We start from the raw sequence: 17,105 nt of genomic DNA, 5'->3' as shown, positions 1-17,105 counted from the left end.
GAGTTGTAGGGCTTACGTTGGTGTAGCTAGGGTGACATAGTGTCTGTGTAGACATTGCATCACTTACATCGGCTGATGGCTAAAATTTTTGTTAATTTCACAGCTCTGTGCTGGAGCCGTGAAATTGACAAAAAAGACTAGCAGGCTCCCTGCTGTGAATCCTCTACCTGGCTCACAATTTGGGCTGTCACCCCAGGGCGGGTGTGGAGTGCCCCCCAGACTCCCAGCTACTCACTTCCAGCAGGCTGCTGCCCGGGCTTTCCGCTCCCTTCTGGGAGTCCTGCTTCCCCCGGCTCTCCGCTCATAGCTGGGCTCCTGCCCAGCCTCCCTGCTCCAAATCCAGCTGCGGGGCTCTGAGAGCCTGGGCTCCCAGCTCCCCATGGAGCTCCCAGAGTGCAGCTGCTCTGAGCAGAGATAATAGCAGCGTGAAATTGACAAGAATGTCAGTTTCACTGCTGATAGGTTCTGTGCTGTGAAATTGAGCCCCCGCAGGGCTTACAGCTGGGGCTGTCACCCCGGGGCAGATGGGGGGCTCCAGCTGTGAGCCCTGTGTGGCTGTCAGTGCCCCACAATGTCTCACTTCAGTCGGTGCAAGCATTCCTGGTGAGGATGTGCTCTACTGGCAGAAGGAGAGTAGTGTGGACACCAACAGCAGATTAAATTGAATTAGTGGTGGCTGTAGATCGACCTAAATTAGTAGTGTAGACAAGCCCACAGTTCCTAGCCTAAAGACTTTACACGGAGTCTAAATAGACAAAATGCGCAATGGGTGGGAAGGGAAACAGGTACAGGGAGGTGAATTTGCACAACAGGCAGTACTAGGAGTAGAACCCAGGGTTTCTTGACTTATAGGCCAGTGTCTTATCCTCTACCCCACACTGCATTTCCTGAAAAGATTCTGCCATCAAGACTTGTACCAGGAATTTGCAAGATCACTTTCTCTAGAATCACCTATTACGAACTTGGCAATATTCATCTTTTAAGGAAGGATGGTCTTACGCTTAAGGCACTAATCGGGCTCAGAAGACTGAATCCGTTTTCTGGTTCTGCTATAGACTTCCGATGTGACCTAGTCAAGTTATGTAGTCTCTCTGTGCCTCAGTTCCCCATCCTGGGGTGATATGCAGGTAAATACATGAATGATTGTGAGGTGCTCAGATACAGCAGTGCTGGGGGCCATATCAGCAGATAGACAAACTGCTTAGCATTCTTTAATCTAAGTCATCTTTCTAACTGATGGATTTCTGAGGATAAGGGGTTGGATGCGCTTTAAGTTTCAGGAAGCTCTATGGGCAGAGAACTTACATGTATTGGTATTGCAGCAGATTCCAAATTCAATTGGGAAGGTAAGAGAAAGGAAGAAATGATGTCAAAGGGAAAACTGGATTTACTGTAGACTCTACAGCAAATCTGTTTTCTCTTGCCTGATTGACAGCTGGCAGTTCCTGGTTGACTTGATTTTCTCCATCCTTTTTTTTTCTTCTTCTTCTTCTTCTAGAAATGGATCTGACTCTCATGCCCATTTCCATTTTCCTCTGTATCTGTTGTTTTTCTGTGTTCTCTTCTTGTCAGCATTTTCTATTTTGTTCCTGTAGCTTCCACTCCTCCTTCCCTCTGTCTCTGTCAATGTCCCCCTTCCCTCTCTGTTTTTCATCCGCCTATTCCTTTTCCTTTCATTTCTCCCCACTCTTTTGTATTCTTTTCCTGCTCATATGTCCTGTTCCCCAGTATCTCTTTCCCCCCGACTCCTTTTTCCCTTTACTCTTTTTTCATCCAGTTTGCCTCTCCTCTTTTTTCCTATGCTTCCATTTATCCTTCCCTTTTTCCTCCCTCATTTTCATCTTGCTTATCTTTCTCCTCCTGTTGCTGTCTTCCTTGGGGTGGGAATATCTCAAACTATCTGTTCCTTTCCTCCCACTTTGTTTGAATTAAATATGCTGGCGCACTCACCACAGCCTTGACTTTAGGTAGGCTTCAGAGTAAAAAAAATAGAATAATTGTAGTGTCAATAAAGGGTCATGTTTGGTCCATTTACTTGAACATTCTGAGGCAAGAGAGCTAAAGGTTTCTGAAAAGGCAAGTAATATTTAAAATACATATATAGGTTACAATGTATTTTGGCTTTGTCAAGTAATGTGAATCTGTAACTTGTAATGTAGAAATCTGTAGGGATATTGATTGTCTTCGAGTTGATTGTGAGTTCTAGAGGGTTATGGAGGTTATCACTGGGCAGGACATGTAGTTAGGATGATGGAAGGCAGACCAGTTAAACGTCTCTTGGAAGGACATTTTTATGATGTCCAACCTCATGATTGACCAAGGAGAAGATAGAGGGATAATATTGAACAAGAACTAAGAACATTTAATGTGAATCACCATCAGCAAGGAAAATATGCCCTTGACAGAAAGAGGCGAGGATAAATGCTGAGAGCATCCAAGGACCTCTGTGAGCTATAGAGTGAGGGTAAAGTAAAATAATAAAGTATCAAGTATACTTTATGAAAGAGACTGATTTGCTTTGATTAGGTCATATTGTATCTTGCTTGTAATAACTGAAATGAAGTGGGAAAAGCTGGCATTCCCTTTCAAATGGGCTTATATTTTCCAGATTCATGCATGTTAAGAACCCTGTGAAACAATTTGTGTTATTGCATGATCCTCATACACAATCACAATATGAAGGGTAATACTAGGGAATACTTTCTGTTATTCCCACTTGCAAAGCAAACACAGTAAGAGAACTGGCTGTTTCCAGAGCTCGGACACTAGCACAATCTGAAAGCTGTGAACCGGAGAAAAGTCAGTCTGTTGGTATGTAAACAAGCATAAGCATAAAGTACAATATTTGGAGATAATACAGGTACAATATCAAATTGTTACAATATTACTGATTTGCAACCTCTATTCCGGAGGTGTTTGTAACTCTGAGGTTCTACTGTACTTATCAAAAAAGTTATCGCTGGAAGAAAAATTCCATCATAATTACATCAATGTCTTTAGGCATAAGGAAAGGTATTTAGTCCTCGGGGTTTGACAGTCTTACCTGCTTTGTTCTAAAGCCAGCTTTCCATTTTAGTATCCAGTCTCTATCCTGGAGGTCATTAATGGGAAAAAATCCTCTGGGTATTGAACTGGACTTACTTTGGGAGTCAAATCAGATTTAAGGCTTTTTTAATACAGTTTCCTGATGCTGATATTTTCAAGTGACTATGTAGGTATTTGTACGAGGCTTATTGCAACCCCATAGTCTTCATGTGAATGCTCCATGATGAAGTATTTGTAGTGTAGCCTATTATTATTCTGGTGTGGCTACAAACAATTAAAACATACATGAAGTAGTCAATGTGTGATTTGTCATTATACTATAGATGAAGTGCTAGATCCTCTCTTTACTAACAAATGCCCATTAAATTTCAGTCGCGGCAAAACAGAGGCCAATACAATTATTTTTCACATATCCTGACCAAAATTTTCAGCTGTGACTAGTACTTTTAGGTGACCAACATGAAACAACGGGGCCTAGTATTCTGAAAATCAGCCCCCTTTAAGTTATCTCAAGTTGGGCAGCCAGAAAGGGAGGCACCTCAAAACACTAATGACCTTAGAAAATTTAGACTCCTAGTTTTATTTCCAGATCACTATTTTATACTAACTATACTGTTTACTATATGTAAACAGTAGTATATCCTATACTATACTATACTATACACACACGTACATTTTCTAATTCCCACCATCAATCTCTGTACCTCCAGGCATCTACTTAAAATCTTTTGAGTTTTAAAGACTATACAAACTTAATGCCTCATCCTGCACACTTTAGCTCAAGCAATAGTGTTTACTTAGCAGAGAACAGGATGAGGCCCTAGACTTAAAAGATCAAGAGGTTTAGGTCTAAAGATGCCAATTTAGACTTTTTTAAAAGAAAAGTTTTAGAAAATTTGTTCACAATTAGATTTTTTATTAATGTAAATCAATATGAAAATGTTTTATTAATTTAATAGCTGTATAACATCTTGACCCCACTTTCCTCTCCAGCTACTGCCCCTTCTGCCTTTCATCTCTAAGCTCATTGAACACACTGTCACAGTTCAGGGCAACTGCACCTCTATTTTCCTTCCATGATCTAGCAAGAGCACCCACTCTCAGGCTTCCAGCTCCCGGGCCATCACTTCTGTTGGGCGGAGACGTGCACCTCTCTCCCTCCTGACTGGGGTATTTCCAGACTGGCAAGCTCCCTGCCTGCACTGTATGACTTCCTCAGCAAAGTCAGACTGCCTAAGCAGGCCTGCTTTTCTTTTCTCCTTAGAGACGGCAAACAGTGTAATTGCCACAATTGTTACCACCCAGCTCTTTCTAAGCAAGTACATTTATTCTTAAGGCAAAAGCATTATAGAGAAAACATATTGAAAACAATAAAAAGAGCCTACCTGCATGGTAATCAGCTTACCATAGATCACCCCATCTCCAGCCAGGGTTTTGGCCAGTGAACAATCCTTCAAACCCCACTATGGTTACAAGTTTATAACCCCTTTTTGCTCAGATCAAGAACACTCATGGATCTGTGAGTTAGTCCTTTATGCTGTTTGGGCCTTTTCATCTTGGGAATAAATAATTCACAGACAAAGGTTCTCCTCTCCCCTCAGGGCAAAAGTTCAAAAGATCAGGTCTGGGGATGGTCCTTTGCATTACCCTTCCTTGGTCAGAACGGAGTGGGACAAGGGTCCCTGCCCAGTGACAGATGATGGCTGGAGACCTGAGACTTGACTGGGAACTCCTGGAGTGGATTACAAAGGGTGCATACAGGTGCAGTTACCCTGAAACTGTGACACACACTTTCTACAACTACTCTCTGGAACGCCTCTCTTCCAGTTCCATGCTAGACCCTCTCCAATCACCTTCCATCCCTAGCATTCCATTGAAACTGCTCTTGCAATGGTCTCTGTTGACCTCATCCTCCTGGACCTGTCAGCGCCTTTGACACTGTTGACCATGCTCCTTTTCTTGAAGTCATGTCCTAACTGTGACACCTCCTACCTTTCTAATCACTTCTTCAGTGTGTCCTTCAGCGGCTCCTCCTCATCTGCCCTCCAGCTTTCTGTAGGGACTGTCCGAGGTTCCCTTTTCTCTGCCCCTTTACACCAGTGGTTCTCAACTTATTTATCATTGTGGGCCGCATATGCAGCCCACAGTGTGTTACCTGGGCCGCAGGGGCCGGGTGGCAAGGGAGCGGCAGCCCGGACCCTGGAGCTTGTGGGACCAGGCGGCAGTCCCGGACCTCCGATCCTGCAGCTGGCCTGGACCCCCACTGCACCGGAAGGCTGCCCGAGAGCTTGTGGGACCAGGCAGCAGCCCCAGACCCTGGAGCTTGCGGGGCTGGGTGGCAGCCCTGGACCCTGCGGGGCTGGCCAGAAGCCCTGGACCCCTGACCACCAACCCTGTGGGGCTGGCTGGCAGTCTCGACCCCGGACTCCCGACCCTGCCGCACTGGACAGCTGGGCAGCCCAGACCCCACCACACTGTGCAGCCGGGAACCTGGACCCTGCCACATAGGCCAGCCTTTAGCACACAGCTGAGATGGGCCGCAGCTGTGTGCTAATTGGGCTGCATGTGGGCCACGGGTTGAGAACCACTGCTCTACACCATATCTCTGAGTAATCTCATCTGCAAACACAAATTCAACTACTAGCTTTGTGCTGACGACTCAGACCTCTCTGTTTCAGACCTGCCTCCTTCTGTCCAAAATAAAATCTCAACCTGTCTCTGACATCTCTTGTGGATGTCTAGTTGTCAGCTCAACATAGCTAAACCAGATATCCTAATCTTTCCCCATAAGCCCTCCTTTCCCACCTGCTTTCTCAATTACTGTGCACAGTGCCACCATCCTGCTTATCGCTCAGGCTTGTAATCTGGGTGTCAGCTTTGACTTGGATCTCTCTCCAGGTCCTCACACCCAGGCTGTTTCTGAGTCTTGAAGATTCTTTCTGCACAACATCTCATGGTACAGTCTTTAATAATTATTATAATTATTATACCCATTTCTTATAAAAAAAACTTTTCATCAGTAGATTTCAGAGCACGTCATGATCTTTAATATATTTATCCTTACAACACCCCTGTGAAACAAGGAAGTAGTGTTATACCCATTTTACGGATTGAGAACTGAAGTACAGCAGAATTAAGTGACTTGCCCAAGGTAATACAGGAAGTTTGTGGCAGAGCAGGGAATTGCTCCCCAGGTCTCCCAAGTCCTAGGCTAGTGCCCCAATTACTGGTGCTGTGATAATACAAATAATAATAACTATAATATATAGTGCATGGCTGTGTATGGCATTTTATGTAAGAAATAACAAACCCCCAACAAAAACATTTTTAGGTAGCTGTTTCCTTGCAGTTACCAGCACTGCAAAAATGTTCAAGTGCATGAAAACCCCAAGTAAAAACTAACTAAAAATAGCCTAGTAAACATTGCTTCTGCTAAGAAAAGTGCAAAGGGTAAACACACAGCATAAATGATGAAAAACATTAGTTAGATTTAACATTTCTTTCCCTATTAATATCAGAGGTTTAATTAACGGGAGAGGTTTTTTAAAAATGTATACAGTTTTGATACTTATAGTGAAGCTTAATTCATCTGGCAAAAGTTGCATGCAATCTCTGAAAGTTTGTTTGTTTGAAAGAAGTACTGTACATGTATATACAATTCATCTATCTATTAAAATATTTATCAGTCATTGCCATAGAAATAAACTGAGTCTGCAGGTGCATGAGTGAGGAGGAAATGTTTCAAGCCCCTGCAGAGTTTTTAGTGAATCGTTCTAATCAAACATATACTGAGATAGAAATCTTTCACAAAGAGCTGGAGTTACAAAAAAGTCACATTAGTAAACCTTTTTAGGCCTCTTCCAGAGACTTTTTAAAATGACAGTCTGAATTATTCCTCAGTGAATTCTGTTCTGAGCAGTACAGGGGAACAGAGAAAATAGAATTGATTTCCATTACTGCTTTTACAAATACAGCTCGTAATATTCCTCCAAACAATATGGGGACCTATAATTGTCTCATAATGGTTTTGGTCTCTAGATGGAAGAAAAGGAGGTTTTGTTTCTGGGCTTTTTTGAGTATTTGTGCAGATTTGTATAGAAAGGTATTTATCCAGAAGCAGGTATAACTGAGGGTCGATTATGGATTTTGGGTTGAAAATATAACAGTGCAGGATTCTACAGAAGAAAAGAATATTTCTAATTTTAGGTTTTTCCATCAAAGACATACTCTAGCTCCTGTCAAACAATAAACATATGCTTACATCCTGCCTTTGTGATAAAGGTACTAGGTTGCTCAGCCACTTTTTTGGCATTTGTATGTAAATAGAATTTTTGGATACTATTTCTTTGCTAGAATCCTGGCATTTATAACATGGTTCAGATCTGTTTCAGAACATGCTGGGGTTCTAGTCTAAACTTCACAGGTTTAACTGCACAGTAGAATAGAATTGATATTAAATGATGGCTGGTTTTTGATAATGGAAAGTTTCAGCTTAGAAGGAAATACTTAATTTAAATTTAAAAAATCCTTTTGGTTGGATTTAAGTTAAGAGTTAACCAAGTCAGTCTTTATGAAACTAAACTAAATTGGACTTTTATTTCTATTGAAGTTTTGCATTCCTTATTCCATAATATTGGATGGAACTTTTTGATATATTAGGATGCAATAATTGGTATTTAGGTTAGAAATCTGATTTCTTCTACAGACTCAAAAATTGTTTTAAACGTTTCAGAAGGAGGTTCAGTATCAAGAATTGATGTGCACGTTTGCACATGCTGTAAGAATAGAATAGAATTGGCATGAGGCTGTCAGGCCATTGGTAAAATCCTGTTAAGAAAATACTATAACAGGGAAAGCTAGTTCTCTCTCTTGAATAAGTGCTTATTTTAAGTAACACATTAGGCAGGTAGCAATAGTAACCAAATTTTCAGCCTTTCCTCTTGAAAGGCGACTGCTATAATTATTCAAGCCTTTGTCACCATTATGGATCAACATAATGCAGTCCTCCTGAGGCAACTCTTAAAGACCACTCAGAAACTTCCACCAGTGTAGACTGTTCCTGACTGTTTAGCGCTTCTTACTGCATGAAGCATATTACATCAGTGCTCCTTATAGTTTTTTTTTTTCCAGGTGTAATTGAAAATCAGCACTTTGATTTGTGTTTTGAGTCATAGCTATCTTAGAAATTGCCTCTCTTATGCTGTATCCTGACAACAGACATCATCTGAACCCTTCTGTGCACACACAAGTTGCACCAGTTTAAAATCGATTTAAACACTGAAAAAATTAAACAGTTACATATCTGGATGTAGAAACTCTTATGTCAGTTTACTGGCTTATTTTAGCTTATATTTGTATTTAGCTTATATTTATATTTATAAACTTACAGATACAAGTTATACGCATATAAGCCAGGATCAAACCAAATTGAACCAGCTGTTAAACCCAGGGGGTAACTAAATCAGTTTAAACCACACCCCTTTTGTTAAACTAATGCAACTTTGTGTGTTGACCAGGCCCAAGCCACTCTCACTTCAGAACGGGACTCACAGCTCTGAAATGTACTTTCCCCATTGGTTCAATGCGTCCTGAGTTTGACCTACAAGGCACATGGCAAGTGAGATCTCTCTTGTGATTTGGGATTTTTTCTTTGAGTCCTTTGAGCTGACGTCAGTTAGCTATGTTTATGTCAGTTAGTTGTGTTTAGTTATGTTTTTAATGTGAGTGATGTATATATTTGATGTAAATGTGTCTAAAGGTTGTGATAGGTACTTTTTAAAAATTGGAAATAAAATTGACTTGAGCCTTTAAATATTCAGGCAAGACAAAGCAAAGGCTGACAATCTGGATTGACAAAGTAAAGGTTGATCATCTTTATTATCTCTTGGTATTGTGCTTCGTCCTGCCTCCCTCCAGCCCTCTTCCTTGCAGTGTGAGTTAAGAGCATTTATCCTCGGATAGAACCGGGACCCCATTGAAGTCAGTGGCAAAAACCCCATTGACTTTATTGGGGCCAGGATTTCCCCCCTTGCCTTTTACTGATGTGCTGCAACTTTAACATTGTTTCAGTGCACACTGTTGTTGTCAATAAACCCACATAAACACAGTTAGAGGTTATACCACTTGTGTGATATGGAAAGAATACACTCCACAAGGCAAACAGAGCTGTAGGGAAATGAAATGCTCTTCTTTTTATCAATTAACATTGTTAGCTTTTTGCTTAGAATATAGTGGCATGTGTGAGGGAAGGAGAAAGTAAAATTGAATATTGTGCAGTAATGTCATATTAATAATAGTACTTGCAACTTTGGTTTGTTTTATATATTTCTTTTACATTCCAGAAAGTCTCTGTGTACTTAGGGTGTTTGTTAGTATAATTTCAGTAAACTATTGTATTTTAGTTACCATCTTTTGTAACTGCATCTGACTGGCAGGCTTCGTTCTCTGACCTCAAGGTATCTAGTAAACTTTTCTAACCTAAATTATGTTGATATTTAAGTACAATACATCAGTAACACAATTTAAACCATAGAGTAAAGCTGGCTCTGTTTCTTCCCTTCACAGAGCCTTTCCATTGACTTCAAAGAGCTTTTGTATCAGGCCCTTTGCTCCCATGCTTGCTCACTTGCACACAAACAGTCATACTGTTCTCTTTTTAAATATTTTAATACTAATTTGAAGTCAGCACTGGGTGCGTAGCATGCTTTCCGGTTTTTATTGGGGCTGTTCTGAGCCAGTGACTAGTTAAGTGGTGTGCCAAGATTTTCCAAAATAATCTTGCTTGTGCTGTTTTGTTTTCTCACAAATACAGTGTCTCCGTCGTATTGTGCTGGTCTGCTCCCCAAGTAAGAGAATGCAGCTGGCAGACTGTCTTCTGAGGCAGGATCATAGTGGCCTAATGACAATGGCTGTGGAGGGAACTGAGGGCTGTGGTCTTGCTTGCTTGAGTACTTTTAAAGCCATTGAATAGCAGGCACTCTTTAAGTGCAAAATATTATCATTCTTTATTAAATGTATGGCCAATGTTCCTGCATAATTTGTGTGTGCCTGATTTGTGCACACGGATACCCTACGTACATACTGGTCAGGTATTTGTACAAACATATAGAAACTAAGCTCTAAACTGATTATGTGCACAAACACGATTTGTGTATGCATATTAGGTATTTGCATGCATAAGAGCATGCAGATGTATGCACACAATTGTGATCAGTATCTTTGAAAATCTGGTTCCTAATTACAAAACAATGGTGCTGATATCTATTTTGATTCCATGAGGAAAGAGGACTTTTCTTCTTTCTGAAATACTGTCTTGAAATTTAAGAAGTCAGACTGTTGAAGAGTTAACACTGGGATTAATAAAACAACACTGAAAGAGAGACTTAATTAACATGGCGCTGCCTTTTCAATTGGACTGAAACTGTGTCTGGTTTATCACCAAACCAAATAGATTAGTTTGTATTTGGAGAATACGTCTGACAGTAAGCCTTATGGGCAGAGCTCATCTTTTTCTTATACTATTACAGAATTTGTATGCTTTATTTGCTTGCTTTGACCTTGAATGGTTTAGATGGAATGTTCAATGTCTATATCATTTAGCTGCTTGAACAAATACTTGCTCTTTTCCTGAATATTTTAAATAATTGTATCTTTAATTTTAATCTTTTAGCTTTCTCCAGTAATTCAGATGAGTACTAAACACTGAGGATGATGATAATCCAGTTTATCAATAATAAGATGGAAGTGCACCGAGTGCATGGCCTGTTAAAATATACTAAAGCAGCCAGTCTGGGAGAGGCTTTCACGTGCATTTCTTGGTACCGGTGAAGAAACTCTTTTTTAAATATATATATTTCAATAATAAGAGAAATGGGATATTGAAAAGGGCAGCACGGCTTATTGAGGCAGTAATAAAACAAATAAGATCCATTAGCCAAATCACTGCTTTGAAAAACAGTTACATTGGTAAGTGCCTCTGAGAGCCTTATGTGGGAAAAATTATTAAAGTACTTGGACACAACATTGAGGTTGGACTTTATGGTCCAGTGTGACCAAAATTAAATGACAGAATCTTAAAATAATTCAGATAATGTAAACTTCATTCACGGTTAGCCAGAGTACTCTATTTAATACTTGAACAATTGTGTCAAAATTTAAGAAGTAGAAGTTATAGACATTCCAGGCTCATAAATAATTTTTTTAAGTTGCCCAAATTTAAGCCATGGTACATTGAAGTATCTTTGATATAATTTACTTTTTAGTAAGTAAATTCATCATCAAAGTTTAGTGAGTTAGGTTATAACAGATTTTGCAATGCAACTTGTATCTTTAGCTAGACTACATTTTAATTATGAATTTGATACTGGATTAATGCCTACTGGGTGCACTTGGAAACATTACAGCTCTCCACTTGCTCCTAGCTTTGCAACCATACTTATCTTCCTCGGCATTTAATGTAAAGAAATATAAAGGAAAATGCATTGATATTTTTAAGATTTTATTTTTATGGGCAATATATCCTGAAAGTGTTCTTATTTTTCAAGTTAAAACATATACATAAATTAGCTATGTTAAAATACACTAGTATCAATGGGGAAATTATCTTTCACCAACCCTACTCTATCAGTACATTTGTAGTTAGGTGAGACTGCATAAGCTCCCCAAATTGGCACATTCCACCCATATACATACAACACCACATTCCCTCCCTCCCGCCCAAAAGAAAAGTAGCACAAAGGTAGCCAAGAGATAGTGAGAAATGGCATAAGACGTGGAAATGTGAATGCAAACAGTCATATATAAATGTATGGATGTTTTTCATTGATTTTCAGTTATAATGTTCTTAAACCCAACTTTAGATTGTGATTTAATAATGAAAATCTTACTTTAAAAATACATTATAATACATGCATGGAAATATCCATGAAGAGAGAGTGATTAATCCAGGTTTGCTTACTCTGTCAAAAAGACATATGCCACTAGGTGAAGGCCTGATGGAATGTTTCAGATAGGACTGTCTGTTTCCTCTGAACTGCCCACAGCTGTAACTCAGCCAGTAACTGAAAGAGTGTACAGAATTTCTCTGTTGCTATAGCTGTGATGTCACACGCTGATACTAACATGTGGTTGGTTATTTTATGTTTCAGATCACTGCCTGTAGTTGAGCACAAAGAAAACGACGAGACTCCCACATCTTTCAGCGAGAAGAAAGGATTCAGCAGAGCAGATTAATACGGACTTGTGTCTGGTGGCCTTTTTGTACAAAGGCTGCCTTTAAAAAAGAAACAGTGTTATTTAATGAGCTGTGAGATGAGGCACTGCTGCTAATACTCCGATTCCAAGATTCATCTGCTATTCATTGTGCTTAATGTACATGTTTCTACACCGTGCATTTAGAAGCTCCCAGAGAAGAATCCAAAACGGCTGCGGGGGAAAGACCACCAAACATGCCTACAGAAACACTACAGACAGGTAGCATGGTGAAACCAGTCAGTCCTGCTGTCACTTTCACATCTGCCGTTCCTCTTCGCATCTTAAACAAAGGGCCGGACTATTTTCGCAGGCAGGCAGAGCCTAATCCAAAAAGACTTAGTGCTGTGGAGAGACTAGAAGCTGATAAGGCAAAATATGTAAAGAGCCAAGAGGTCATCAATGCCAAACAAGAGCCTGTAAAGCCAGCAGTGCTTGCAAAGCCACCGGTTTGCCCTGCCGCCAAGCGAGCATTGGGTAGCCCTACCTTGAAAGTGTTCAACAACCATGCAAAGACTGAGAGTGGTGTCCAGAGAGAAAATTTAAAATTAGAGATTTTGAAAAACATCATTAATAGCTCTGAAGGGTCCAGCTCAGGTTCAGGTCACAAACATAGTTCACGAAACTGGCCTCCCCACAGATCTGATTCAGCAGAGCTGAACCGGCATTCATTTGCAGAATCTTTAAAGGTCTACCCCACCCAGGGCCGGAGCAGCCCTCAAGAAAGCAACTCCAATGTGAGCAGAAGGCTCTTAGAACAGTCAGCAGAGACTTTCTTGCACGTTTCCCATAGCTCATCAGACATTAGAAAAGTAACTAGTGGTAAGCCCTTAAAAGCAATACCCTGCAGTAGTTCAGCTCCACCTCTGCCTCCAAAACCCAAAATTACTGCCATCGCCACCTTGAAATCCCCAGATATCGACACAGTAGAATCCAGTTGTGGAGTCAGTCGAAGACCCTCCCTACAACGATCAAAATCAGACTTAAGTGACAGATACTTTCGTGTTGATGCAGATGTTGAACGATTCTTTAACTACTGTGGACTGGATCCTGAAGAGCTTGAAAACCTTGGGATGGAAAATTTTGCAAGGGCTAACTCTGATATTATATCCCTCAACTTTCGCAGTGCAAGCATGATTAGCTCAGACTGTGAACAGTCTCAGGACAGCAACAGTGACCTTAGAAATGATGACAGTGCCAATGACCGTGTGCCATATGGCATTTCTGCAATTGAAAGAAATGCCAGAATCATCAAGTGGTTGTATAGCATCAAGCAAGCTAGAGAGTCACAGAAAGTGTCCCATGTGTGAGAGGAAATCCACAATAGAATAAGCAAGGACTGTAACTTTGTCTGTGAATATTCGGTTGTGAAGGGTTGTGAAGTCTACTTGAAGTCTTGTACACTTCTCAAATCTCTTTGTGTTGCTTGTTGTGCAATGTTTTTAAGTTGCATGCCTGTCAACATGTGAACTGACCTGGCTTCCACTTGAACAATAACTAACTACAAATCCTGGCTGAGCATATACATTATCTGCCAAAAGTTTAAGACCAGAATCTAATTAGGGCTTCATTATAATCAAATTGTTTACATGAAAAGGTTACATGACTTCTTCAATATTTATATAGTTCCTTGTGTTTTTTTATATCTCACATTTTTGTGTCTTAAATACAGATATTGTCAACTGACATTACTAGCTTTTAAATTGAAACTGAATCCTTTTAAAAGACAAGGCAAAATTGCCCAAAATAAGAGATTTATATATACAACAATAGGCAAAGAAACTTGATCTTCTGTGGAATGGGATTTATTGGCTCACATAAAAGTGTTTCTAAACTGCAGAGAATAATACATCCTTTGTTAAAATACATGAATCCACCTTTATTAAAGAACTGTTTGGGGTATGATGGTTTTAATTTTCTAAGTCCCCTCATTTTTACAGCAAAAGTAGTCTAGCAAAGCTGCTTGACCTTCCACAGCCTAAATGAGTCTTGAGTTTGATTCAGTGTAAAAATATTAATGGTTTTATATTACACTGATGGAGAGGTTAATAAGTGTCAAAGAAAGTTGACTGATAGAAATGTTTTCAATGGTGTGTTGGGTTTTTGTTTTGTTTTTGTTCCTTTGTTTCTTTTCTTATTAAATAAAGATTCCTAGTCTTAAACTTTTGACAGGAATGATTAGATCCTATAGCTGATATTGAATGCCTTTATTAGTCAAGCACATCATGACTACAAACTCCATGCTGTCTTTTAAGTTTTTGTAGACCTGTTTGAACAGTTCATGAACAAAAATGGAAACACACAGCCATATCAGTATAAAGCCTCCTATTAAGAAGTAAATACACTCAATAGCTAAACTATATCTGAGAAACTGTGATTACGTTGTCTTGCATATGTTATATCTAAGGCTGTGAAAGTTTGTTACAGCTCTAGGAAAGTGTAGAAACATGAGCGTATGTAGCTTTTTTCCTCCTTCCTTATGATGGTTAGTGCTGCACGTCAATCTGTTACTATTTTGTTGACAATCTGTGTCTTCCCAATGGTTTAATTAACTGTCATTCCAACTGACAGTTGTGGTGTGTGGTAGCAGAGAAGTTGAAAGTACAGTGGTCTGCTTCATTATTATTGTATTCATACTCTGAAGTACATTGCAGCACAACCTTATACTTCATCAGCTAATAGGAAACTTTTTTGTGTAAATGCTGTAATACTTTGTATATACTTCAGTTGTTATTAAATCTTTAAAAAAGAAGAGTGTTATGCTAATAAATAGCTCCCGGTGCAGGTATTGGTGGTGTTTTTCCTTTGTTTTAGATTTTTTAAATCTTTTTTTTTTTAAATAGTGGGTAATTTAATTGTGGTGCTATGGTAAATCTTGGTTAAATAGTAGTTCCAGTAGAAAATTTCTCCCCAAAACCGCTTTGCAGAACATTAATTCTTTTAACTGTAACTATAGAAACAACTTGCTGTAGAACTAGAAGAGTTTATCCGGACTCCTAGCCTGCTTCTTCCATTCTTACTGCACGCTTATCTGGCAATGTTATTGTTCCCTTGTATTGCATCCGCTCCCAACAAACCTCTGATTTCTTCTGAATCGTTCTTCAGTAATGTATATTTATAAATTTCAGTATTAAAAGTGCTTACAAAGTCAGGTTTTATTTTATTTCAAGGAGCCTCTACACCTTTAGCACTACTGTTCTCAACTGAACATAATATTCTTAACTTTTAGGGAAGTTTCAGTTCTTTTTCAGTGCAGAAGACCTGGTGTGAGGCTCGAGTTGGAGAACAAAGAACAGTGGACTCAGCTGTTGGATACATTACTTAACACAAATTGTGTTCATTTTTTTATGTTTACAGAGTGATTATTCATGAAAAGAAAATACATATAAAAGGCAACCTACATTTTGTACACATTCTTCTGGGTGGTTTTATGGCATACACCTATGTTGTTTCCAGCAAAGGTAAAAAAAAAAGAGGAATATATATATTTAAAGTAAAGTACATTTATGATATATTTTAAGCTTCGTGGATTTGAGCTGGCATTGACATCACTTCGGTTTTTCCAACATATTTTCCTACTGTGAATTCTACCCAGTTCAGTAACTGTTTTGCCAAAGAAAGTAATTCTTTAAGGGATTAAAGCCAAATGTAATGCAGATGTCCAGCTAAGAAATAAAGAACTTAAAATCAAAATGTTCTCATGTTGTTGTCTATTAAGTGGTATGTTTCAAGAATGATGATAACTATGCTATCTCTAATCATTGGCAGCCAGAAATAATAATCAGGAAAGCTTTATAACTAGGTGATTGAGTAGGACATATGCTAGTATTCTGCACTTGCTTCCTACGATTCCTTTTGAAGCAATGAAATCCAAGTTTAACTAATTTCCTTTTAATGCCACAAGTGGTTTGGGCTGGTGAGGTATCTATAATGCAGCATCTTGGCATAGAAAGTACGCTTATTAAGTTTGCAGATGATACCAAACTGGGAGGGATTGCAACTGCTTTGGAGGATAGGGTCAAAATTCAAAATGATCTGGACAAATTGGAGAAATGGTCTGGGGTAAACAGGATGAAGTTTAATAAAGACAAATGCAAAGTGCTTCACTTAGGAAGGAACAATCAGTTTCACACATACAGAATGGGAAGAGACTGTCTAGGAAGGAGTATGGCAGAAAGGGATCTAGGGGTTATAGTGGACCACAAGCTAAATATGAGTCAACAGTGTGATGCTATTGCAAAAAAAGCAAACATGATTCTGGGATGCATTAACAGGTGTGTTGTGAGCAAGACACGAGAAGTCATTCTTCCGCTCTACTCTGCGCTGGTTAGGCCTCAGCTGGAGTATTGTGTCCAGTTCTGGGCACCGCATTTCGAGAAAGATGTGGAGAAATTGGAGAGGGTCCAGAGAAGAGCAACAAGAATGATTAAAGGTCTAGAGAACATGACCTATGAAGGAAGGCTGAAAGAATTGGGTTTGTTTAGTTTGGAAAAGAGAAGACTGAGAGGGGACATGATAGCAGTTTTCAGGTATCTAAAAGGGCGTCATAAGGAGGTGGGAGAAAACTTGTTCATCTTAGCCTCTAAGGATAGAACAAGAAGCAATGGGCTTAAACTGCAGCAAGGGAGGTTTAGGTTGGACATTAGAAAAAAGTTCCTAACTGTCAGGGTGGTTAAACACTGGAATAAACTGCCTAGGGAGGTTGTGGAATCTCCATCTCTGGAGATATTTAAGAGTAGGTTAGATAAATGTCTATCAGGGATGGTCTAGACAGTATTTGATCCTGCCAAGAGGGCAGGGGACTGGACTCA

General features: G+C 39.6%; 1 protein-coding gene across 1 annotated transcript; it reads left to right on the top strand.

The window, feature by feature from the left end:
- The first annotated feature begins 12,491 nt into the window (after positions 1–12,491).
- FAM110B (family with sequence similarity 110 member B) lies at positions 12,492–13,604 on the top strand. Its single transcript, XM_065400156.1, has one exon. The coding sequence runs from the start codon at positions 12,492–12,494 to the stop codon at positions 13,602–13,604; it is 1,113 nt and encodes a 370-aa protein (XP_065256228.1).
- Positions 13,605–17,105: the final 3,501 nt, after the last annotated feature.

This window comes from Emys orbicularis, chromosome 2 (genome assembly GCF_028017835.1).
Source record: "Emys orbicularis isolate rEmyOrb1 chromosome 2, rEmyOrb1.hap1, whole genome shotgun sequence".
In the NCBI taxonomy this organism is placed as follows: Eukaryota; Metazoa; Chordata; order Testudines; family Emydidae; genus Emys; species Emys orbicularis.
Note: the sequence above shows the minus strand (reverse complement) of the source record. Positions and strands in the feature narration are given on the sequence as shown.

What these genes read in the sequence shown, in the direction of transcription:
- FAM110B (XM_065400156.1), top strand. Translation starts at nt 12,492, where the DNA reads ATGCCTACAGAAACACTACAGACAGGTAGCATGGTGAAACCAGTCAGT.